This window comes from Cydia fagiglandana, chromosome 4, assembly GCF_963556715.1.
Source record: "Cydia fagiglandana chromosome 4, ilCydFagi1.1, whole genome shotgun sequence".
NCBI lineage: Eukaryota > Metazoa > Arthropoda > Insecta > Lepidoptera > Tortricidae > Cydia > Cydia fagiglandana.
The window spans coordinates 14,756,434-14,782,940 of NC_085935.1; the positions used below are offsets into that span (position 1 = coordinate 14,756,434).

At 38.1% G+C, this 26,507-nt stretch overlaps 1 protein-coding gene across 2 annotated transcripts; it reads right to left on the reverse strand.

The window, feature by feature from the left end:
- Window positions 1–163: 163 nt before the first annotated feature.
- LOC134663826 (zinc transporter ZIP10) lies at window positions 164–24,720 on the reverse strand. 2 transcript variants are annotated; one of them, XM_063520337.1, is made up of 4 exons: window positions 24,189–24,720; window positions 9,331–9,469; window positions 3,908–4,102; window positions 164–3,736 (listed from the first exon to the last, which is right to left on the reverse strand). In XM_063520337.1, the coding sequence occupies exons 1-4, from the start codon at window positions 24,366–24,368 to the stop codon at window positions 2,808–2,810; spliced, it is 1,443 nt and encodes a 480-aa protein (XP_063376407.1). In that variant the 5' UTR covers window positions 24,369–24,720; the 3' UTR covers window positions 164–2,807. The 2 variants fall into 2 exon arrangements, with proteins under 2 accessions (XP_063376407.1, XP_063376408.1); XM_063520338.1 differs by lacking the exons at window positions 9,331–9,469; window positions 24,189–24,720 and adding an exon at window positions 8,710–8,762.
- Window positions 24,721–26,507: the final 1,787 nt, after the last annotated feature.

Here is a 26,507-nt window from a genome sequence, read left to right on the forward strand (position 1 = left end):
ATTAATGTGACAGAGGAAGATGATCGCATTTTACTAACTTCGGTGTTCGCAGTAGGCACTCTGTTTGCAGTTTGCCACCATCATATAATGCAACATAAGGCCAATGGAGTGGAAATGTCTACCTACTGTATGTTCTTATCCTAAGAATAAAACTACAAAAATTTTAATAAGTATTTTTTAATTTTGTTCTTTGTCACTCAATTAACTTAAATACGTATACCTAGTCAGTAGTCAGTAACTACCGATATCGAGAAAATTAATCGTTCTATGCGAAAACTTGGTATAATTAAAATCTTAAATACACTACCTACAGTCATTAATCGATACACATGATTAGCCTTATCTTACTACTCACACATAACTTTATACAGGGTATTTTTTAAGTGGGAGACAGAGGGTGAATTGGTTACATTATATTTATAGAAGTCGAAACATTCTGTTCAGGTCATTTCGATTGCTGCTGCTCCGATTATTTTCTTCCCATGTAATAAAATTAAATAGAGTGTAGAGTATCTTAATTCAGTTTAAAAAAAAAAACATCGGGTTGAAATGTAGGAACTTTTTTCTAGTTAAGTATAAATGTCCAGGGAAGTAATGAACAGGTATCCTACAAGATATATTAGGTAGCCATGTGACAGCCTGACTACAGTGTTTAAAATAGTGAGTGTATAAATCTTAGCTAATTCTTTAACATTAATCTTATTGGCTTATTGGAATCTTTTATTACATTATAAGGTTAATTTGCCTGTGATGATACTGATGATCGTAAATTAAATGTCAACATACGTAAATTAAATACATAATACCGGGTGTGGCTTGTAACATGAGCAAATAATTAAAACATAGATTGTACTCCTCAAACGGTGACACTTTTGTTCAACAACTTTTAAAAATTATGAAGTATTTAGACTCCCTATTTTACAAACAAAATCAATATTATTTTCAATGGACGCCATCGCCACGCCATATCATTGTGATTGACGTTGCTTGTCACGCCGTAAACATAACAAAATTCGCAATACATCGCGTCTTAGAATAAACTTTAAAGTGTATTAAAAATCAAACTACAAGTTATTTTTAAAAGTCGCTGAACAAATGTTGGTCAGTATGAAGAGTACAGCCTACAGTTTAATGTTTTGCTCATATTACAGGCCACACCCGGTATATATAATTTATTTTAACATTAAACACGTCGTCTTCTTGTGTAGTACCTGAATGTGCGCGGGTCTATTTGATTCGAAACAATAAAAAAATATTGCTGTTGTACATATACCCACCTGCCGTTGTATAGTCAGTCAGTCGTCTTTTACATTTTTCAGAACTGAGCCTAAGTGAATTGAATTGCCACTTCGTACTAATAACAATCAAATATGTAGCTATACTCACTCTGACACTTTCTCGAGTCAAATAGACCCCGTGAACATGCTAATTTTGCAATGACTTTGGAACAGTGGAGGTGACATCATCAAATTCCTAGGAGTACTTTTCCTTATCCAATTTCAGTTTTCATGACACCCTCAAGTTACCCCATTTGACTACACTCTATTGACTCTATATCAGCTCTACAGGGTGTTTGGTACATCGTTTGCCAAATTAAAACGGCAGATAGGTTGAGTCATTTGCTATCTTCTCAGGCCTAGAAATTTTTAATTTAGCGCACATTTTTTTTTCACTTCTATGCCAGTTTTTCGTAAATTTCAAATTTTTACTTGCGTAGTAAGTAGTAAAAAAAACCATGGCCAATTTTGTTTTTCTAGGCATGAGAAGATAACAAATGACTCAACCTATCTGCCGTTTTAATTTGGCAAACGATGTACCAAACACCCTGTATATACATAGAGGACTACAGTTAGACCAAGAAAAATCTGCAACGATTTTGATAGCGCACGCATTGCATGTGTTATTTATATATACTTTATTGATGTTTTAATAGATGTTTTAAATTTAAAATAATACTTGCAGACTTTTCTTGGCCTAACTCTAACTAGGTACCTGCTATACAAAAACATGGAAGTCAAAAAAAAATATTAATCAATGGTAAAGGCCAGCTTTATCTAATCGGCAGCTAATACTTAGGTACCTACCTACCTACTCATTCATATCCATCACACTCAATCATGCAAATACGTATACTTAGTATGGTGCTTTAATATTTACTTTTTTTAAATTACGAGTATACGTAAGTAATCAATCAATCTTACTCGTTTAAATGATGATGAATACACATTTTATGTAGGTAGGTAGGTATATGAGTTATTACAATACTTACCTACTTACTATAGTTATTACTTTACACTACACTTAATTTATACTTATGTACATTTAGACATTCAGAATACGGAAATATGAATTAAATATAAAAGCCTTCAATTTATTTGATTTTATTATATAAATAGGTACTTAATTTAACTTATTTTACGCTTACTCGGCTTACCCCGGCTACACACGTAACGATTATCGTAATCGTTGTCGATTATCGTAACGATTTGTCATACACACGGCAGATAAAACTGCGCAGTTCGGACTGCACAGTTTTATCGCTACGTTTTATCGTTAAGTGTGTAGCTGGGGTTACTACCTACAGTTACCCTTACAAAAGGTATTTTACGTATGGTAATCGTTATAAGAATAGATATTTAAAATACCTATAAATATAACGGCCTATTTTTTACTAATACAAGACGGATTCAGGGCCTTTACTTACACTCCTATTTACCTTTGCAGTTAATGACATTACTCGGCCTATCTATTAATTAACAACCGTGAGTACAATTATCACATTATATTTACCCTACAACTTGGGAGTCTCATTGTTCCGAACTTCTAAACAAATATTGTATTGAGTCTTCGTGAAGAGCAATCAGCAACATAATTATTCCTCCCGTGAGAATTCCGAGTACAGCTAACAATAAATTCATACTTTTTCCGTGATTGTTCTCGTTTATCTCGGGTACTAAATCCGCCAACGCTATGTAAAAGAAAGTACCCGCTGTCGCGGCGTAGATCCACTGAGATGCAGATTCATGGTCTTCTGCCAGCCAAATTCCGCCTGCCATGCCCATAAAACTGAGCACAGACGAAAGTAGATTGTAGTACAGCGCACGTCTGATGCTCATACCGGAACGCAGCAGCACAGCGAAGTCACCAAGCTCATGCGGGAGCTCGTGGCAGAATACCGCGAGGGCAGTGGCGAAGCCTGTGACCGGATCTCCCGCGAAGGCGGCGCCTATGGCCAGCCCGTCGGTCAGGTTGTGCAGGCCGTCGCCCACGATCACCATCAGCGCCGTCGACGTCATCGGGCGCTCGGCGGGCGGCGGCGGCGACCCCGGCATCATGGCACCTAATTCTATAGGTACAGGCTCTATTTGTTTAGCACTCTCTGTTTTAATTTCTTCCACAGTTGGTGCATGAGCAACATCATGAGAATGAGCGTGTCCTCCATGTAATGTCTGCATAATCGCTTCGACGGCGTAGAAGAGTAAAATAGTGAGGAATGTGACACTGCATTTTAGAATAACTTCAGTTTCTTCCTGCGGTTCAGATGAAGGGCCATGTGATTTAAGAGCATGTGGCAGTAGATGCAGCAGGGCGTCTCCACATAGCGTTCCTACTGCTACGGCTACGAGGAAGTGCAGAACTTGGCTGAAGATAGCTGACTTCAGCAGCGGTACCACAGCTACTCCAAGTAAACCGGTAGCACTGATCACGAGTATGCTCAGTGATGCGTATATCCAAGCTATAATTAGAAGACAGAAAATAAATCGTGAGAAATTGGTAGCATAATAAGAACTACCTATCTAACAGCCACAGATAAGATTATAGGTACCGACTATTTTTTTTTATCAAAATACGAAGTATGTTCGCATCTAAATTGATTGAGACTTATTGCAATTTGTACTATGCTTACTCCATTGTTTTTCCAATTTGATGGGCGGCGCTTCTGTCTTGTAACAGGAGCGCTGGTCCAGCTGGTACACCAGCGCCGGGCACATGTCCAGGAACGTCTGAGGACTGATGGTGATCACGCCGGGCTCGCTCTCTATGCCGTAAACTTCTAATATGTCCTTCGGCGACAGGCATGACTTTTTCAGTATTGGTTCCGCTGAAAAGCATAAAACACTCGTAAGATAAAAAATTAGGAAAAGTTCTTCGTAAATAATTATAACTTTATATGATTGTGGCTCAAAAAGTCACTTATTGCTGCACAATGAAGGCGTATGTGAAGAACAACGACTGCTATGTCCGGCTATGACCTTATTGAGGAGCATACTCGTACTTGATCGAATTTAGTATTTACGCGAGCGGGCAAGAGCGAGATCCCTAATAGGATAATCGCGGGCTATAAAATGACAATGACACTATCCGTCTGCATGAGTACATACACAAACACATACACAGGGCTGTTATTTCTGAACCTCACCGAGCACCTCTCTCAGGCAAACCAGCTCACGTGTGATCTTCCATTGCGCACAGTTGTGATGTATCCGGACGTCACAATTAAGCTGGTTCGCTGAAACGAAAGGTCTGGATGCATTTTGTTTAGCTCATTGATGTACCATTCACGCAAACGGGCAGTGAGACAGGAGTGACCGGGACTAGCTATTTTTCATCTTATCAGTATAATGGCTTAACTTGGCGAACAAGGCTGTTGAGTAATACTAAGACGCAAGCACGTAATTGAGAGTTCCCGACAGTTTTATTCAGTGATGGCTATTTGAATTAAGAATATAAGAATCATTCTAGGGTTCAAATTCATTGATCATATCCAGGACCCCTATTCGACAAGCGACGTTTGACGTATCGTGTTGATCTGCCGTTGATGTGGGCAAAATCATAAGTTCTCGAATACGTACAATGTCAAAATTTGACATTAACAATCCACAGTTAGGGTGACAAGCAAACCAAACCGAACCACCCTTAGTTTAGAGTGGAGTTGATGGAATCAACACTCAGTATACATACAATAAAATCAACTGTTGATTTGACGTGGATGCGAAATCTGACAGTTGTACATGTCGAATTTGGCCCCTGAACTTAGACAATAAGTACTTGCGTGCACGTGCTTCCGTGATATCTTACCTATTTCAGTGTCAAGTTGTCAACGCTTTGAGCCGAAGGAAATCCCAAGACAAAATAAGAAAGCACCGCGAAGAGTCGGTATCACTTTCTATTGAGTCCAGCGCGGGACATGTTACACCGGATTATGCTAATTTATAATAATGACATCAGTAGGTAAAGGTAACATTCCATTTCTCTCCGCAGCTGCACTACTGCTCCAACACTACTGCAGCGGACTGCATTATTCATAAAAGTGACATTCCATTTCCAACTGCAGCTGCAATACTGTTAATTTTCTATGGAAATTGACAATGACAGCGGCGCGTTTCCATAGTAAAATGAACAGTATTGCAGCTGCAGTTGGAAATGGAATGTCACTCTAACTTGACATTGAAAGGTAACTAATGAACGTTGCTATTGATATTGCTAATATGCACGGCGCAACAGCAGCAGTCGCCGCCGCCGTTGCCGCTGCAGTAACGTCGCAACGGTAGTGCAGCTGTCGTTGGGAGTGGTGTGACGACTAGTGGTTATGATGAATAAAAAACGGGCAAGTGCGAGTCGGACTCGCGCACGAAGGGTTCCGTACCATAATGCAAAAAAAAAAGCAAAAAAAAAACGGTCACCCATCCAAGTACTGACCACTCCCGACGTTGCTTAACTTTGGTCAAAAATCACGTTTGTTGTATGGGAGCCCCATTTAAATCTTTATTTTATTCTGTTTTTAGTATTTATTGTTATAGCGGCAACAGAAATACATCATCTGTGAAAATTTCAACTGTCTAGCTATGACGGTTCGTGAGATACAGCCTGGGGGCCGATTTTTGAATTTCGATCGCTCGATTTCGTCACTCGAAAATCGGTGGAAAACGACGAAATGCTCATTTTTGAAATACGAGCGATCGAAATTTGGAATCTATTGGCATTGACCACTCGATTTCAATTCTATTAGTAGAATTTAAATGCCTAGTGGTGGAGATATTATTAAACAAAATACACGAAATCGAGTGGTCGAATTTCAAAAATCGGCCCACTGGTGACAGACGGACGGACGGACGGACGGACAGCGAAGTCTTAGTAATAGGGTCCCGTTTTACCCTTTGGGTACGGAACCCTAAAAATGAATTTATTTAAATATTATGTATGTATACTGCGTCAAGCAGATCTTGTCAGTAGAAAAAGGCGGCAAATTTGAAAAATGTAGGCGCGAAGGGTTATCGTCCCATAGAAAATTTGAATTTCGCGCCTTTTTCTACTGACAAGATTTGCTTGACCAAGTTTATATATGTATAGGTGCATAAAAAACATACGTGAGTATAAAAATATACCTACTGTTATATTTTTAAATTACCTACGGATAGCTACATACTTCAGTTTTTTTTTTTAAGAGATATATTTATTATCATAATTACCTATATAACAAACTTAATACAAGTGCCTAAAAAATAAATTAACTAAACCTAACAAAAAAATAAAAATGCCTAAAACCTACCTTCTAAGCCTAGGCCCCTCGGCAAGGTGCCCATCGCGCAGGCAGCATTCCCGCGCTGTATAGCGATAGCAATCCTTTGCGCGAGAAAGCTGCCCGCGCGAGAGTCCCCTGTCAGTTTTTTGTTATTTCTTTTATTTCTTATTTTTCTAATCACGTATATATTTTCCCAAAGTTGTGAAATATCTACCGATGGATTTACCTAGCTAAGATGCTTAGGAAAGTATCTAAGTCAGAGCCTGAGGAAGTAGGCAAATTATTTTATTGCAGCAATACGACTTTTTTTAAAGTTTATGACGGCACTTGAAAGGTATTCACAAGGTCAAATGACAGGACAAGGTTAGGTTTTTCATATAACAACAATGATCAGGAAGAAATGCTTCCACTACAGGTAATGTATAGTTTCCTCACGGTAGCCTGAAAAATTGAAAAATGCATTGCCAAACGCCAATCTAGTCTGATTGGTCACAGCTTTGAAAATGCCGTCGAAAAACGGATTGGTGCCCATTATTGTCGTTTGGTCATAGTCATAGCGTGTTTGTCATGTAGTTGATACGAAACGGTGTCTGCAATTAGGTTTTTTGTGGCTACGAGACAACGTGAGTTCATTCGAGTGCGACCGAGCAAAATAAGGAAATTAATCGCGGACTTGATTGTGTTTGCGAAAGGAATAATTGTTAAGTATTCTAAGAATATACCGGTATCAAGATTTGGCACGTGTCTCCTTTTGCGTGATAAATTATTTACATACATATTATAATTATCCTATGTATATTGTATATTGTCTGTGTCTACGAGTGTAAGGTTAAATTATAGTTCTTCCGCTATCGCAACGGTTTATGAAGGTTTCTTTCAAAGGGCTTTATCATCAATAAAATGTGTTATATATTTTCTGAATGTAAATACCCCGTGAGATCAAATCATAATTATACGTATACTTAGCGCTAAAACAAGTCATACCTATAAGTACTTGAGTTAAATAGTGGCAGCGCGAAGGTCGTTACGTCGTTAGTTATCTACCCGGTAGCGTCTATTTACAAATGTACTCGTAAACGATTTTAGCGACAGTTCTAAAGTCAAGGCTAAAAGTCATTTACCGAACTTGACCTAGACTAGACAAATTATTCGTTTTTTTTCTGTTTTCACCGTAAAACCGTCGAATCCGTCGATCTCTGCTCTGTAGTAAAAACCTATCAAACATCTAGGTATCAAGACTTGGTAGATGATTTGTGCAAAATAAAAACGCTAGTAAATATACTTAAAAATCCGTAGGTATCTATGGTAAATAATGTACCTACCTATTTTATTTTAATTTATCCCTCTAGACTCTAGAGCGAAAATTAACGGTTTAACAGTTTGGCATCAAATATTTGGTCAGTCCGAAAGACAATTATATTTACTGAATAAATAGATCAGTTGCAATATTTACGCTCCCATACTTTAATCATTCCTTTTACTTAGAATAGGTACTTATCTACTCTACCTCTGCGTACAGTCAAGCCAAGTTTTAAGCCAAATATGGTGCGGCAATACATTGTCACAGCTAAGAGTTTCAAGACAGTGCAAAGTTATCGTAGCGTAGATGGACTCTAAGTAACACGAGATATTACGATGTTTGTTAGCTATTATGTAATATCTCAAGCGATGGTTGACTGAAGCTGTAGCAGCCTCGGTAATAACCGACAATTACCCTGCTAAAAGACCACTTCCGATTACAGTTCTACTACTTCTAATTAACTACAAAGCTATGATATAGTAGAACTATTAAGACATGATAGTAGTAGAAGGGAAAAGCCGGTGGCTATCCAGCAGCGTGAAGTTGCAGTTGAGTGGTCGGCCAGCGCAGGGCAACAGCCCGCCCAGCCCCAGCTTCAAGTCAGTACTCTACTCACTAGAGTCACTGGAGGGGAAATGCCCAGCGCCTATGCCAGCGCTTCCTGCCGTGGAGCAGCTTGAAGGTGGTCGGCCAACACGGGGGGACCAGCGCAGCGCAACGGCCCGCTCAGCTCTAGCTGTCCAGCTGCAAGTCAGTATTCACTAGAGGGGGAGCGCTTGTGGCGATGCTGCGTGTCGTGCATTAGCGTGAAGGTGCCGTTGTTGTCGGCCAGCGCAGTGCAACAGCTCGCCCAGCTCTAGCTGTCCAGCTGCAAGTCAATACTCACTAGAGGGGGAGCGCTTGTGGCGATGCTGCGTGTCGTGCATTAGCGTGAAGGTGCCGTTGTTGTCGGCCAGCGCAGTGCAACAGCTCGCCCAGCTCTAGCTGTCCAGCTGCAAGTCAATACTCACTAGAGGGGCAGCGCTTGTGGTGATGCTGCGTGTCGTGCATTAGCGTGAAGGTGCCGTTGTTGTCGGCCAGCGCAGTGCAACAGCTCGCCCAGCTCTAGCTGTCCAGCTGCAAGTCCAATACTCACTAGAGGGGCGGCGCTTGTGGCGATGCTGCGTGTCGTGCATTAGCGTGAAGGTGCCGTTGTTGTCGGCCAGCGCAGTGCAACAGCTCGCCCAGCTCTAGCTGTCCAGCTGCAAGTCAATACTCACTAGAGGGGGAGCGCTTGTGCCGATGCTGCGTGTCGTGCATTAGCGTGAAGGTGCCGTTGTTGTCGGCCAGCGCAGTGCAACAGCTCGCCCAGCTCTAGCTGTCCAGCTGCAAGTCAATACTCACTAGAGGGGGAGCGCTTGTGGCGATGCTGCGTGTCGTGCATTAGCGTGAAGGTGCCGTTGTTGTCGACCAGCGCAGTGCAACAGCTCGCCCAGCTCTAGCTGTCCAGCTGCAAGTCAATACTCACTAGAGGGGGAGCGCTTGTGGCGATGCTGCGTGTCGTGCATTAGCGTGAAGGTGCCGTTGACGCGGTGGTCGGCCAGCGCGTGCGGCGAAGAGAACACGCGGCCGCCCAGCCCTAAGCTGTCCAGCAGGTGCTCGAAACCCTGTGAGAATTAAAAGTTAATTGAGCTAACAGCTTATAAAAAGATTATGTTGTTTTTACAGTAATCATTTCAACACTAGGAGCAAATTCTTGTGAAGTCAAGTAACTGTAATTCTAGAAAGGTAATTGAAGTTTTATTTGTTGTCAAATTAGAACTTCAAGTAATATTTTTTCAACTATATTTATACGACACGAAAACTACTAATTTTACATCTATTTCCCGCGAATAATGACTGAGTTTTGTAAGCAAATTAATGAAAATAATGTTTTGTCACCAAATTCGTAACTTAGCTGAAATAATCGGTTTTGAATCGGTACGTAGACTTTTCAACTAACTTCAAAATGGAGAAGGGTCTTAATTAGTAAGTAGAGGTATCGTTGTTAAATAACAAAACGACGACGATAGACGATATTCTGGTCGTCATTGTCATCATCAGTCTACTACTCTGTGTTGTGGAGTCTTTTTTTTTGTTGACAATTATTTGTTAAATGGTTAACTTTAGTCGAAAACAGGTATATTATTATATCATATCCTCACAATACGTTATCATATCCGGCCAAAGCGTGCAAAAATATTTACAAGGTTTCAACAGAAACTAGGGAGTCAAGTTGAAGGTCAAAGCGCAATGAATTGTGGTTGCCGATTTTTGATAAGCGATAAGCATCGGGTTACACCAAATCATTCACGAATTGTAAAATAGGTACATATATTGAAAACTTAGCTAAGTATATACAAGAACAAAACGTAGAGTAGAGTGTCGTCCTATCATGTCCATTTATCCGTGAAAGATTCCGCCATTGTTTTTTTGCATATTTGACCTATTGATTCCATGGCAGGGACAGAAATAATTTATGATTTATGAATTTATGATTTATGAGAAAATATATACTGTTCATATATAAACTAATCTGCGTAAGTAGTAGCGGGTAAAAGCGGGCGGGGCGGCGGAAAGCGCCGAATTTATAAAACCTAACAAATATCAGCATTGCGATACAGCGAGGAAATGCCGCCAGCATCCTTGGTACAATGGCTCAAGGGCCTATTTTAGATTTAAGCTAGTTATCATTTTTAGTGTTCCGTACAAAACTTTGTTTACGGAACACTTATTTTTTAGTAATAGGTACCACTGTATATTTATCTTGTTTGTAAATAAATGATTTTGTCAACTCTGCGTAGGTATAACACGAATAATATGCGTACAAAGCTTAGAATTATTTAATACTAAGTATTAGTAGGTAGATACCTACCTGTTTATGAAATAAGAAGATTAGATAACAATTAGGTGCGGCGGGATTAGACATAATTTTATTAATAACAAGTGTCTAAGTAAGCAGTTATCATAGTCAATGATGATAATGAAACCTAATATTATGTAGAAGCAAAAAAACTCGTTAACTATGTAAACATCACGATTTAAAATATCAAACGAGTTTTACCCACTGACCGAATTTCCCAACTTCAGTAGTAATAAGATAAGTAATGTAAAAATAAATAAATGTTTCATAATCGGATAACATCACTTTCCTAAATAGATAAAGTGTGATACCTCGGTAAAGGTGAATAATTGAAGAAATAAGATATGGAACATTTATTTAGTTACAATGTTGGAGTTGAAACTCTAGGTCCATGGGGTCCCAGCGCGCATAAGTTGTTCGCAGAAATCGCGAAGCGTCTGGTTGACGTAACTGCCGGCCTAGCCAAGGTTACAATCGCTTACGCTCCGTAGCGATCGAAACACAACTGTCACTGTCGCACCAATATGGAAGCGTGATAGAGAGATATAATGCTTTTCGTTGTCGAAGCGATAGCGATGTAACCTTGGCTAAGCCGGCTGGTGACCGAAGAGCAGCCGGCTACCTCGCACGACGTATCAGCATTGCGATACAGCGAGGAAATGCCGCCAGCATCCTTGGTACAATGCCTCAGTGGCCTATTTTAGATTTAAGCTAGCTATTAATTTCGTTTAGTAGCACCACTGTATATATATTGTATAAAAATAATAATTCATGTTTCATGTTACAATAAAAAAAAATCAAAGAGTATGAAGGTGGGATTCCACCAGCGTGCGGCACTGTGAGACACAAGCATGTTTGTAGGTACCTATAAGTACATTATGTCGCGCGAATGGCAATCTCGTACGAGAAAGCTAATTATGTCACAATAAAAAACAATTTCTACGAGTTAACTGAAATAATGAAAAAATATGGTTACCTATCGAAAATCGAAGTCTCGGAAAACTGAAGTGCAGCTACAGTTATTAAAAGGCGCGTTGATGTCTATCGTTGTACTTAATACCGAGAGTATTTAAATGTTGTTTGTATATATAATATTGTAGTTCAATATTTAATCGTTGCATAATTGGTATAATAGGCGAAAAAATCATTCTTTAATGGACATTTTCATCACACTTGCTCGGAAAAGATGTATTTACACGTAGGGCTTGCGGGCGGGAAATTGAAATTTTCGCCCTAGGGCGGAAAAAATCTTTTCCGAGCAAGTGTGATGAAAAACACTTATTTACACGTAGGGCTTGCGGGCGGGAAATTGAAATTTTCGCCCTAGGGCGGAAAAGTGTTTTATACAGAAGTTTGTTTTTATTAATTCTCCTTTTTTTCCTTACAAGTGTGATGAAAAACATTGTGTGTGCCACGGGCGGTAAAGAAATTCCGAACTCGTGAACATTTTAAGCCCTCGCTTCGCGTCGGGCTTAAAATTGACACTCGTTCGTAATTTCTTATTTCCCGCCCTTAATACACAATGTACTATTCAGTTGAGTTAAAAGTGTCATAGAGCAGGGTTTCCCAATCTTTTTCAGTCCTTGCAAGTTTGGTAAACTAATCCTCATGATCAGTCATGCTCATGAATCAGATGAAAGTTGGATTTTATTATGCCACCCGTTGTCAGTTGTCAATTGTTTTATACGATAACCCTAGCGCAGCCTAACACGGTGTTAAATATAAAAAAGCTAGTGAATAATTGATTTATTGTGTTCTAGAAAAAAAAGTCAATAATAATAAAAATAATAAAATGAAATTTATTGTTATTGTTGCTGTTGCCGCTACACTAATTGATCTTATTGTAATATGAAATAAATAGTAGGAAACTAAACATAATTAATTAACTAATTAGTGTAAGAGTAAAAACACCAGACACCACTTTATAACAACATTTATTAGGGAATCACAAATATGAGAGTATAGATCTGAAAATAATATGCCAAGACGCTCTCGCGTAAAACCAATCTAAGATGGACGACCACCTCTAGTGATGTGTCATTGTCGGTTATCGTAGTGATGTCAAACACCGATGGATGATCTCGCCGTTCAGCTCGGCCATCTTCTGACCCGACCTACGTCCCGTCAGGTCACTGTTATCAAGGCCGCCACTGAAGACTGCCGCAGCCAACGCAGTCGCAGCAAGCTGGGCCTTCACCAGGTGGCGGTAGCCTCCACCAGTTCATTACTGGTTGGCTTCTCCGTTGAGTTGGCTCCTCAACTGGTGGGAGGCTAACGTGGGACACGTCTCATGCATGTGCATAGGTGCCCTCCGATACAGCACATGTAAACAGTACAAACTCTTATTCACGAAACTCTGTAACATACATGTGAAAAGCCTCAGTTCCTTAATATAACAAGGTGTTATAATTCACCCTAGCGCCATCGATAGGCTTTGCATTAGCATACCACAATGTTGTTCAAAATAATCATGATAAGGTTTCGACGATATATTAATGCGCAAATGGCACAGTTAGACCCTTTGATCACAGGTCCGGCTTGATAGCCATAAAATTATACCGTAATAACCATCACAGTCAAAAGGTCTACTTCTGTAAATACATGAGAAAGATGCAGTTATGATTGGACAGAACTCATGAGCACTCTTTAGCAACATTGTTAATAAATTACATAATCACCCTTAATGGCGACGTAATCAAGTAGGTACTTCATGTCACCGCTTTCTAGCATCGTGACTAATGGCAGATAACCACAGATTTGATTATTGGACAAAAAGAAAACATTACCGTGTTAAAATACCACATGCAGGCTAGAATACCACTGCCCTTGTAGGGGCAACGACCGTAGAAGTCAGCCCTTCACGATAAGGCTGTCACGGAGCCCATTGCACGCACTCGTTCTACTGGGCATTTTGAACAGGCACTACCTCAACGTCTACTGGATCCGGAACTGCGCCAGCGATCTCTAGAAGGTATTAGTGCAAGCAACCCTTTCAAGGTAACCTTGAGATCATCAGTCTTAAGGTCATTTAAATATCCTTTTGTAAACAAAGTCTCAAGCCAACCTCTCAAGGTCAACAACAAATAGTACGATATAGATAAAACAGTTATCGGTAGTAGAAATAATGGTCCTCTTAAGGATAATCTCATATCACATACAATGGACCGCCTCTTAAGGCCTACACTGCAGATACCAGGGACAAACTAGCATCTTAAGAATAGTACTATGTTATAAGCAATGGACCGCCTCTTAAGGCCTACACTGCAGAAACCAAAAACAACTAGCCTCTTAAGGTTAGTATTATGTCATCAGCAATGGACCGCCTCTTAAGGCCTACACTGCAGAAACCAAAAACAACTAGCCTCTTAAGGATAGTTAATACTATGACATAATTGTCATCAGCAATGGACCGCCTCTTAAGGCCTACACTGCAGAAACCAAAAACTAGCCTCTTAAGATTAGTATTATGTCATCAGCAATGGACCGCCTCTTAAGGCCTACACTGCAGAAACCAAAAATAACTAGCCTCTTAAGGATAGTAATGTCATCAGCAATGGACCGCCTCTTAAGGCCTACACTGCAGAAACCAAAAACAACTAGCCTCTTAAGGATAGTATTATGTCATCAGCAATAGGCCGCCTCTTAAGGCCTACACTGCAGAAACCAAAAACAACTAGCCTCTTAAGGATAGTTAATACTATGACATAATTGTCATCAGCAATGGACCGCCTCTTAAGGCCTACACTGCAGAAACCAAAAACAACTAGCCTCTTAAGGATAGTTAATACTATGACATAATTGTCATCAGCAATGGACCGCCTCTTAAGGCCTACACTGCAGAAACCAAAAACAACTAGCCTCTTAAGGTTAGTATTATGTCATCAGCAATGGACCGCCTCTTAAGGCCTACACTGCAGAAACCAAAAACAACTAGCCTCTTAAGGATAGTTAATACTATGACATAATTGTCATCAGCAATGGACCGCCTCTTAAGGCCTACACTGCAGAAACCAAAAACAACTAGCCTCTTAAGGATAGTTAATACTATGACATAATTGTCATCAGCAATGGACCGCCTCTTAAGGCCTACACTGCAGAAACCAAAAACAACTAGCCTCTTAAGGTTAGTATTATGTCATCAGCAATGGACCGCCTCTTAAGGCCTACACTGCAGAAACCAAAAACAACTAGCCTCTTAAGGATAGTATTATGTCATCAGCAATGGGCCGCCTCTTAAGGCCTACACTGCAGAAACCAAAAACAGATAGTGACAAGCAACAGACCGCTCCTTCAAGCCTTTGTTGCGATTACCGGCGCCAGGAACTAGCCTCTTAAGGATAGCATCCCTTGCCAAGACAAAAGTAACAGCCTTTCTTAAAGAGCACACAATAAATAAAGCTCTATAGCAGACATTGAAGCAACCGGTAGAATTATGAACCAGCCTTTAGAGTAAAATGGTTAACAGTGAGGTGGCATAAAATAACATATCGCAAGCATTACCATGGTTACTACAATATTTAATCAAGCACAATGTGTTTATTTTCTAGGTTTTGTCGGCAAACCCGTTAACAAAACACATTAGTATGACAACAGTAACCCAGTTCTAAATCTGGAATAAAACAAAATCACAACTCGGTTCCTAATCCGAGAGTATGTAATATAAATAATAACTCAGTTCTTAATCTGAGTGTTCAATAAAAGTATAACTCAGTCTTAGTCTGAAAATATAGCCAGTTCTTAATCTGAAAACGGTACCTGAAATAACAGCATTTGCCTTCATTAGTCGGCAAACCCGTTAACAAAACACATTAGTATGACAACAGTAACACAGTTCTAAATCTGAAATAAAACAAAGTCACAACTCGGTTCCTAATCCGAGAGTAAGTAATATAAATAAAATAATAACTCAGTTCTCAATCCGAGTGTCTAATAAAATTATATCTCAGTTCTTAATCTGAGAATATACTTGTCGTCAGTTCTTAATCTGAAAACGGTACCTGAAATAGCAGCATTTGGCGTTAATATGGAAAATATAAGATAATAAGCAGTTGCTACTATGCAACCAATGTAAATGATCATGTGCAACTTGGCGTGCCTCTTCCGTGCCCCTAAATAAAGGCCACACTCTTACTATACCACGGTTGAACTACAGTAGACCCTGAACAGAAGTTCATGTTATCGAGGTTCCTCTGTTACCCAGGTTCGCCTTACCGAGGTTTCACAAATTGTATTTTTCAACCATCATGAAAGTGTGTATTGATAATGATCAATCAACCGAATCAATGGCACATATGCTTAAACCATCAAGCTTTCAATCCCAAGACATAGTTGATTTTCTTCAGCTGTATATGTGCATTTTATGTGTAGGTAACTCATCACATCATTCTCCAGGTTAACTTATACCTGCACAAAACTAAATAATTTTGTTAAATGCCATGCAAGCACACATTTTAAGGTAAATGAGTTCATAACATAATAAACCACAGTTTATGCAGTTTGCAAAACAATGAAATAGATACTTATAGTGAACCCACACAATTTGTGAAACATTATAATTATTATTGTTTTTTTTTACAACTTCTGATTTATGAAACCCAGAAGCAATAAAAGTGTACTGTTTTATAATGCAAACAGTACCATAACACACTACAAGTTCAGACGAAAACCATTAATAACTTCAAACAGTAACTCATGATGACATGATATCCTTCGGTCAATGTTCAGCAGCAGTGAACGGGTTAAAATAGTTACTTAGAAAGCTTTAACCAAGCTATTTACCTTCGTTTAGTATTCATCCATTTAACATTTAACTGACCGGTACGTTTAGAGTCCAGTAGCAATTGTATGTAAAAGACATGTACATCATGTAGACTGTCAAAGTCTATATTGACTCCTGAAAGAATTCACCTTGCTTACCATTAGCAGCAACCTGCTTTACCAATCATATTCAGCTCAGTAAATAAATATCTAGTTCAATATGTCCATCTCTTTCATAAGATTTAAACCTTGAAAACTCCTGTAATCATACTTCACCGGTGCAAATATTATAAAGTTATGATCAAAACTTCACCAGCAATCAAGTTTTGTTATAAGGAAATGCATCTGAAAAATACTGCTAGAACACAAATGATTATCTTTGTCAATAACTCAAACACTTGACAATGTAATGCCAATAAAATTTTCATTAGTTTGGTAAGTCTGTTTAAATATATGTCTTTGGTACATTTTATAACATGACATTTTGTGAAAAATATTTGCAATGCAAACATAAACCAACATCCCTATGAACAAAACAATCACAACACAACATACTATAAGTTGTATGGAACGGTTGGATAAACATTTTATTCATAATTAATAAGATAATATGTACAGACAGACAGAAATTATCCTTGTTACTTTCCTTGCCATTTTTACTGAGATACTATAGCAGTATGTCTCCAACTTAATATGAATTGCAAGGATGTATGAGGTTATATGAGATATGGAACATCTTTTTTTAAATATTCAGCCTGAGTAGGCTCCGGAAACATGGAGTGACTAAACCTGTCACAGACAATACTAACCAGCTACAAATAGATGTCAATAATTCCTTTTGCTTATTCACAAAGTGCATTTTACCAACCCAGTCCATGTAACACATACTAACCATTAGTATCCATGTAAAACATGAACAATAATTTTATTTCTAAATAAATACCTCATTTTCCATGACATCAGAGATTAGTCACTTATCAACATTTTCTGCATATAATGAATTACTTGAACATAATATAACTGGCATCCATAACCAACTAACTTTGAAATATTATCCATGTCGATTTGGGTTCATTATAGAGGTCTGAGCTCTAATGCCTTCAACGGTATGGTAATTCACTTCAAGAATCATTGCTGTCAAATTTCTGGAAATTACACAACTCAAAAACATACTAACAAAGCATTATTTCAGTTGCAATAAGCATGTTTTACACACACACATATGTGAAACAACAATTCACTTTCCTTACCGGTTTGTGGTTTTGAAAACTTGGAATCTATTTTAATTTGACTGTAAAGGGAAAGTATTAAGTAGCGCTCATTGTTAATTGTGAAAGCATAACATCACCATACACATAGTATCAATCAAGGTAAATTTATATTACCAAAATTGTTTTGTATGACTTTTACTTGAATGTACTTCTCACCGCACACAACCATTAGAAAATGATCATAGCATTGTGTTAATATGTCATGTGTATATAATCACATTATGTTATGTATCTGAAAGCACATGAATCACAAAAATAACACAACATATAAGAGAGGCAGTGAATATTTACCACTTTGGCCCCGGAGCATTCTTAGGTGTTGGATCAACGACTGCTTACCTGAGTCAACTTTAATTCTTACTTTGTAATCCCAAGGATTTATTTTGTTATACATTACACCATACTGTCAGTCTATGTCTTGTAAACTTCTGCTGTGAATATTGTAATCTCCATCATCATCATCTTGGAGTCAGCTGTATTACACTGTCTATATGTATTTTTTTTAGCCAGACATGTTCATTGATGATGGACAGTAAACTGAAATAGATATCTGAAAGTAAACACAACAAAAGGCAAAGGCGTACGTCGTACGTACGTAAGTACGTCGGCAGCCGACAGTGGTTTAGGAGGTTAGTTAGGTTATCCTTGTAGGTCTTGGACGGTAAGACCTTGTATATTTTAATCCCTAACTGATGAGTGGTGTTGATGCGTTTACTCATTACAATCAGTTTCATTATTTTATATAACGATAACGTTCAATAACAATGAAACAAGAAAGGACTACGCCCGGTTAATTTTGTATTGCCAATTTACGACAAAATATATCGTAGTAGGCGAAAAGGTCACATCGCACTTCTGAAGCTGTAAGAGTAAAAACACCAGACACCACTTTATAACAACATTTATTAGGGAATCACAAATATGAGAGTATAGATCTGAAAATAATATGCCAAGACGCTCTCGCGTAAAACCAATCTAAGATGGACGACCACCTCTAGTGATGTGTCATTGTCGGTTATCGTAGTGATGTCAAACACCGATGGATGATCTCGCCGTTCATTAGGTACTTACCTATACCTTACTTATATCCATTAAATGTGCCTGTTCTAAATTGTTTAAAGAGCGCAAAGGATCATTTTTAACACTATGTTTCAGTAAACATTTCACAGGCTAATGATTGTGAAAAGATTTAGGTGATATTGTGGTGTGAATGTCGTCTTGGCGCTCGCTACGGTTGTCAATTGCAAATGTTCCTTGTGTAGCTGGGTGTGACGTGCGACGTCGACGTGAGACCGTATTTTTCACTGATTCTGAACATATACATATTCATATTAACAAATGATTGTTTTTGAGACTGTCTGTTGGTCTGTACGTATAGTGTCTATGGTTTAGTTTACAATGAAACTTTTAGAGTTACACTAGGAAAAGTCTGCAGCGATTTCGATAGCCCACGCAGTGCAAGTGTTATTTATACGTAACTTATTTCATAGAAGTTTGACGTTTAAAAAGACACTTGCACTGCGTGGGCTATCAAAATCGCTGCAGCGTTTTCTCGGTCTGACTTTAATTTTAAAAGAAATTACTAAGTCAGCCCACGCTTTTTTAATATAGGTAGCGTGCAAAAGGAGGCTGAATATTTACTCAATACATATTTAGTTGAGATGACCAAAATCATTTACATTTTTACTTAAGCAGTTTTCTGTCCAACATATACTGCTAGTCTAGTTAAGTAGTATTTTTCTTAATTCCTATTTATAAAATTACTTGATACATTGGCCGCTTTATAACATAGGTATATACCGGGTGTGGCCTGTAACACGAGCAAATAATTAAAACATAGATTGTACTCCTCAAACGGTGATACATTTGTTCAAAAACTTTTAAAAATTATGTAGTCTTTAGACTTCCTATTTTTCATACAAAATAAATATTATCTTCAATGGACGCCGTTATCATTGTGATTGACGATGCTTGTCACGCCTTAAACATAACAAAATTCGCAATACATTGCGTCTTGGAATAAACTTTAAAGTGTATTAAAAAATAAAATGCAAGTTATTTTTAAAAATCGCTGAACTAATGTTGGTGAGTATGAGAAGTTCAGCCTACAGTTTAATTTTTTGCTCATATTACAGGCCACACCGGGTATAAGTAGGTAACTGACGAATCAACGAGTTGTAATTAATGTTTGATTATACGTTCTACATTTAAAAAGAAAAGACTAACTTAAATTCTAAAATTAGCATCTTGGTTCAAGATTATCAAATTCTTGCTACCCACCCACGTAGGTACGTGGTGCAAATATATTCAAAATATTTGAATCCAATTAATAACTGCATTAAATAAAAAAGTAAGTATGATAAATGAATAATTGCCATATCGCAAAATATTTAAATTATTGTACAACTTTACGAATATTACCGAAATTAAAATATTGTGTTACGAATATTACCCATTAGCCATTAACCAGGTGCAGCAAATGTATTTTCGTGCAAGTTGGTGTGCTGTGTCGTGTTTTTACAGGCAGGCATAAACAACGTAGGTTTATTTTTGACATAGCTAAGTATGTAAACGTACTAGTGCTCGACATGCTAATGCCCAATAGATGACACCTTGCTGACACCTCTATTGACAATGACATATGTTTCAAGATGACATGTACTAGGACCGCGTCGAGCACCAGTACGTTTACCTTATGTAGGTAATGTAAAGTTTCACATAAGCCGTTACAAATTATTATGTTCAGTTCAAGTTATAACTGCTTTAAACATGAATGTAGGTTTAATGTACCTACCTATCTTCTATCTTGTTTGTTTACATTATTTAATCAGCTGTAACACGTAAATCTATAATAGATGCTCAGAACGTGGCGCTTAAGTACTTACTTAAGTCGGTTTCATTGTTAATTGTTTTGACCCAGGTAGTATGTTATTACCGATATTTTACTATGAAACGAGGAATCTTTTTGTTTCAGCGCGTGCACGGTCATTATACTCAATAATCAGGCCGATGCATCAGCGTCGATGTATTTCATGTTTATCTTTTCTGTAGAGAACAATACCGACTGTAATTTTTAGGCGCTTAAACAACTGCCGTCTAACTTAGAAATAGAGGAGTGTCATATTGTTCAGTACGTATTAGGTAAGTGCGCTCTAAGAATGGCAAAATGGTTGTGTATTGTGTAGGTTTGTGGGCTCGCGCCTAATTAGAGTAGTAGTACTTAAGCGAACAATAGTATTGATGATATTATACATTAAAAACATTTTTTTGTTTTGTTTCGGTAGAATAATACTGTCGAGATTCTCATAATCTAATTAGATCGGAATACCGTTTAATTGGAATACGTTTTTTTATTATTTACATATTAGAGGTAGAAATTGGAATTTGTATAAATTGACCGTAGCGTTCAAGGAATCTATCTTCTTGCCAAATTTCACCTAAAGTGGTTCAGTTGTTTAGCCATGAAAAGGCGACACATTTATAATAGTTATTTATTTGTACAGTTCTAATGGGATTTATAGCTATAAAGGTGATTATGTTTGACTTAGTTTGTTACTACTTGGCTTGGCACCGACTTCAAACATATCAGTTGGTAACGCAGAGACTTAAAAAAAGGATAATATTTTATTTCATCCTTTATGAAGTCGGGTTTCTTTTTTTTTGTATAAAGTTTTTATTCCTCGTCTCGTCCGGATGTTCTTCTCTGCAAGTCGCAATTCTTAACCGATTCTCGTAAAAGTTTCAACCAGGCCCCAATTTCACATCGGTGACAGGTGCGACGAATTGTAAAATCACTGTTTCTGACGTCACAGGCATCCATGGGCTACGATTACCACTTACCATCGGGCGGGCCGTATTCCTGTTTGCCACCATCATTGTATTATTTAAAAAAACTTTATTATATCGGAAAAAAACAGATATTTCTCCTGCGAAGTTTCTGACAATTGTCAAAGATTTAGAAGAATTGTAGGTAATTCTTGACAGGTAATGAGTTATATGTCGAAATTTCGTGACAATTGTAGTGTTTCTTGTGACAATTGTCATAAACTTAGCAAGAGAAATATCTGTTTTTTTTTTCGGATATCATAAAGTTTTTTTTAATAATACAATGATGGTGGCAAACAGGAATACGGCCCGCCCGATGGTAAGCGGTAACCGTAGCCCATGGATGCCTGTGACGTCAGCAACAGTGATTTTACAATTCGTCGCACCTGTCACGTTGGTGAAACAGGGGCCAGGGTCTATGATTAAATAGATTTATTTTTCGATGCAAATTTTGGATATTTTTCAAAATGCGGAATTTGGCATAAAGGACTTAAGCGCCAGTAGTGTCTACGGCGCTTAAAACAATTGCGAGTTTACTGCGATAATGATAACGAATCAACGACTTCTAATATAAAAAAAACTAACATACTTAATTTTTTTTAAATAACGAACTAAGTATTTTTTACTTTTACATTTTCCAAGCTTAGCGCGAGGTCTACAGCTCACAGAACCACTGCTTAATATTACCTAATTATGTAGGTACCGGATTTTAGTTTTGGGTTCGAATCCCGTAAGGGCATTCGAGTAATTCTTTTGCCATAAAAAATATCTAAGTATGTATTAATCGATATAAGTAAGTATCAATATATATCGAGGCGTAAGGTAAAGGTACTGACTGGTGCTCGACGCGGTCCCAGTACATGTCATCTTGAAACTTAATTCATTATCAATAGAGGTGACAGCAAGGCGTCATCCATTGGGCATTAGCATGTCGACCACTTATACGTTTACCTTAGTTTGGGGCTAGGTTGATCGGTAGGATTGTTCCTAAATATTTATTTTATTTAGAATATAACTATAACATGGAGGCTATATACACAAACTTATGTAGGGTAGGTTACGAAGTCTAAATTAAAAACAAAAGAGATTTATTTAAGGTAAATTTAGATTTTTAATAAATGAGTTACTTAAACTCATATATTCATAATTAGGAATGGAGGGGAGGGAATTATTCATATACCTACTAAATTATTAGTAGGTATATGAATAAATAGTTTATTCGTAGTATATTGTTACTGTGTCATTAATATCCGTTTTAATGAAGCCATTTAGCCTCGAATGTAACGGTTTTGTACTCATGTAAATAACATTTCGAATGCAAATATTTGTGCTGACGCGAGAATCGAACGTGTTAACAGTGAGTAAAAAAAATTATTAAACTCTACGCAGTAAAAGTTACAACATCATAATAAATTTAAAATAACTAGTACGAAAATTATATATACCTTGTGTACTCCTAATGTGAGATGATATTTAATTACATAATTAATATATTTATTTATCTAAATCTAAATCAATAAAGATGCAAATGTAGCTTGTTAAATTAGCCAGGAATGTACGATGTACGATAATTAAATAGAAAACCGTAGACACTGTCAAAATTAAGGAGATAACAGTCATTTTTTTTGTATGAAATTACAATAAATTATAGTTAATGCTAAAAGTATTATGGGTATAACTTTTAGCATACCGTAAAATGGGGTGAGTAGGGTCAAAACTGAAATTCAAACCTCGATAACATTTTATTTTTACATATGAAAACTGAATGGTGTATATAATAAGTGTTCCGGACGTTTGTATTTTAGTTTTTATTTTATTTTGGGTAGTTCCATTTCATAACTTTGACGATAAAGCGGAAAACCCACCTCACCCCGTAGTGCCTCGTATTTGGGGTGAGTGGGGTTTTCATACAAAGGTGATTTTGGAAGATTGTTGGATCGATTTTTTTTATTATTTTGGAGCTATAGCTCCATTTTAAATTGGAATATATTATTTTTGTAGCAGTAGCCTTAAAATCTCACCCCCCTCTCAAACCTTCTCTCCCCGTTCATAACCCACCTCTCCCCGCGAAACCTACTCACCCCGTTTTACGGTACCTAGTTTATTTGAATCCTATGAGTCGTGGCAAAATGCCGGGATAACGCGAGGAGAAGTTTATAAAATTTTAATCTGAGTTCCCAAGTTCTCAAGTATCGAGTTATCAATATTTTACAGTCTGATCTACTGAAAAATTAAATATTGACAAATGATTACGATAAAAATATCGCAGTGTACCGTGTACCTGAGGTTGATGAACTTCCGTTAACTGAATACTTATAATGTTAAGGGAAACTTCAGTCCTATTGGCTATTAGAAATTTTATCACTGAAGCATGACAATCACGGTGTTGAAATACTATAATGTGTACTATTTTCCGTGAAGTGTCACTCCAATACAACTAACTAACTATATTTATAATTATGTTTACTTAAAGTTACGTGCGCTTATAAATATCATGTAGAAAGTTGACTAACTTTCCATCACTCATTCATAATCGAACGCATTCCCTCTCCAATGATTAATTGAATAGCTGCCTTTAATTACTTGGTTCTAATCGATATTTCTATGTTATTAAATTGCAAAAAAACTTACCTCGAATGTAATTAAGCCCTTGTCTCCGTACTTGTCGAAGATCTTGTTAATGAAGTATTTCTCGGCAACCTCGGCGGGAGGGTCTTGCCGCGTGCGGTTCAGGTCCAGCGTGTTGTCGCCGAGGTCTGCGCCGGCGGCGGCCAGCAGTGCCAGCGCTACGACGACACCCGTCGTCAGCATGGTCGAGACTGACTGAGCTGCGCTCGCGGCACTATCAGCCGCTCAACGTGCACTCGTCAGGCGTGATATGACGCGACGCTTGCGCACCGGCTGTAATCGACAGATCCGCACGACCTATTGTTTATTTACTCGCGTTTATCTAACTTCGGGTAATTCGCGATTGATTAGCTCGAAATTGAACGCGTGCTGCTGAGTCGAAGTGAGTTGTACGTCTGAGACTCTGAGACTTTCACCTGGCGCTCGAGTCCCGAGGCCGGTCGTAACACCGTTACTGATAATGTGGCTGGTCTGCGCGGACGCAGCGGGTTGTGCGCGAAAACGACGTCAGTGCCGACCAAGATCGCTCCTCCCAGACTCGATGGCAGCCAAATAATGGATCATTGCGTGCTTTGTATTTATTATATATAGAGTCATATTTACTTGCACTATCGAAGGGTTATTTAGTCAAAATGTGTGCTATGTGATAAGTCTCGCCTCTTATTCATATGCATTGGGTGTTGATTTTTTAAAATGTTGTGTACATACCTATACACCTACCTAGCCCAAAAATAATTTAATTTTTATATATTTGCAAATTATACGTATTGTTTTAGGCAAATTGTAGCTATTAATTTTTATCTCCAACCAGCATCTTTGACAAAGTGAATAAATAATTTAAATGCTTCGTTAAAATTAAGACTTCCTTATACCTTTGTGCTTAAAATGTTGGCATATCGGCCAAATTAACATATTATTTGGTATGCCCTGCACCACGTTACGTACTCAGCTCACGTGTGGACTAGCACACGTGCGTTTCCTACTACGGGGCAGTTACCCTATTCACAACACATGTTTGTCTTGACTTGCGAGTTTAATCTCAATATAACTTGGTCTCGAGATACATAGATAGCTCGTGTAATGGAAGACCGCACTTACTAGTTCACCTTCGCTTGGTAATAGTTGTGAACAACAGTCCAGACACGAGACTATGTCCACTAATGGGTTCGTACGACATTCCAGAATTCGAGCGAACGAGTAGTTATACTAGTACGATATGTAAGGTCGAAACTCGCTCACATCCTCTCCAATAGCCCCTTGTAAATCATCGTTACATTGTCGCAGTCTGTCGTCCATAATAAGCGCATACTGCTGTATTCGAACTTCAAGATATTCACAAGAGACGACACGTACTAGATCCATTCTAGATACGTTATAGTTTAGATATCAACTACTTAGTACTCTTTTGCAGCGCAATTCGGGCAACCAATGTCACTTTTACGTTAGATAGAGTAAGATATCTATTAGATGTGAATTGGATCTCTAAGTCATATCCTATGGAAATCGTTCAAGAGTATCTCCAGAATCGCGCAAATGTCAAATTTGACAGGTTAGATCTTAAACATATCGTTATCGTATCTTGGTGATGTCTAAAAGATATCTAATAGATGTCTATTTCAAAATCCGAATCGGGCCCCTTTAGGCGTATGCGATTTAATTATGAGCAGGCTCGATCAAGGGATTATGAAGCTAGAAGACTAGCTAGAAACTAGAAGGGTAGAAGGCCTTTAAAAGCTACTTGTGAGAGGTCTTGCTATATACTTACTGGTCAACTCATTTGCAAGAAAGTGAGTGGCCATAGTCACATAGCAGTAAAATTATTTTCACCTTGGGCGTTAACGTTTGCATCCCTCACTACGCCCTGGATTATATTTTAGTATCCCTCTTTACTCTCGAGATTATATAAGGGGTCATCCATTAATTACATCACACGTTTAGGGGAGGGATGGGGTCAAGAAAATGTGACATATTGTGACATGGGGGAGGGGGGAGACAAACTTTATGTCGTCACTTTAACTTCATCAGTAACCGAAAATTTATTTAAATTATTTTATACGCTGTACATTTAAATAACAAGTTTTTATAACGATAATCGTTTTTATACGTTCGTTTAATTTTCAAAAATATTTTGATATAATATTAATAATAGTTAGGTACTTACGTAATTCGATTTGGCGATTTCGTAGAAAAAATGTGACGTCACTCTAGGGGGGAGGGGTTTGCCAAAAGTGACCAAGTGTGATAGGGAGGGGGGGAGGGGTCAAAAAACCTAGAAATTCGTGTGACGTAATTAATGGATGACCCCTTACAGAAAGCGTCGCT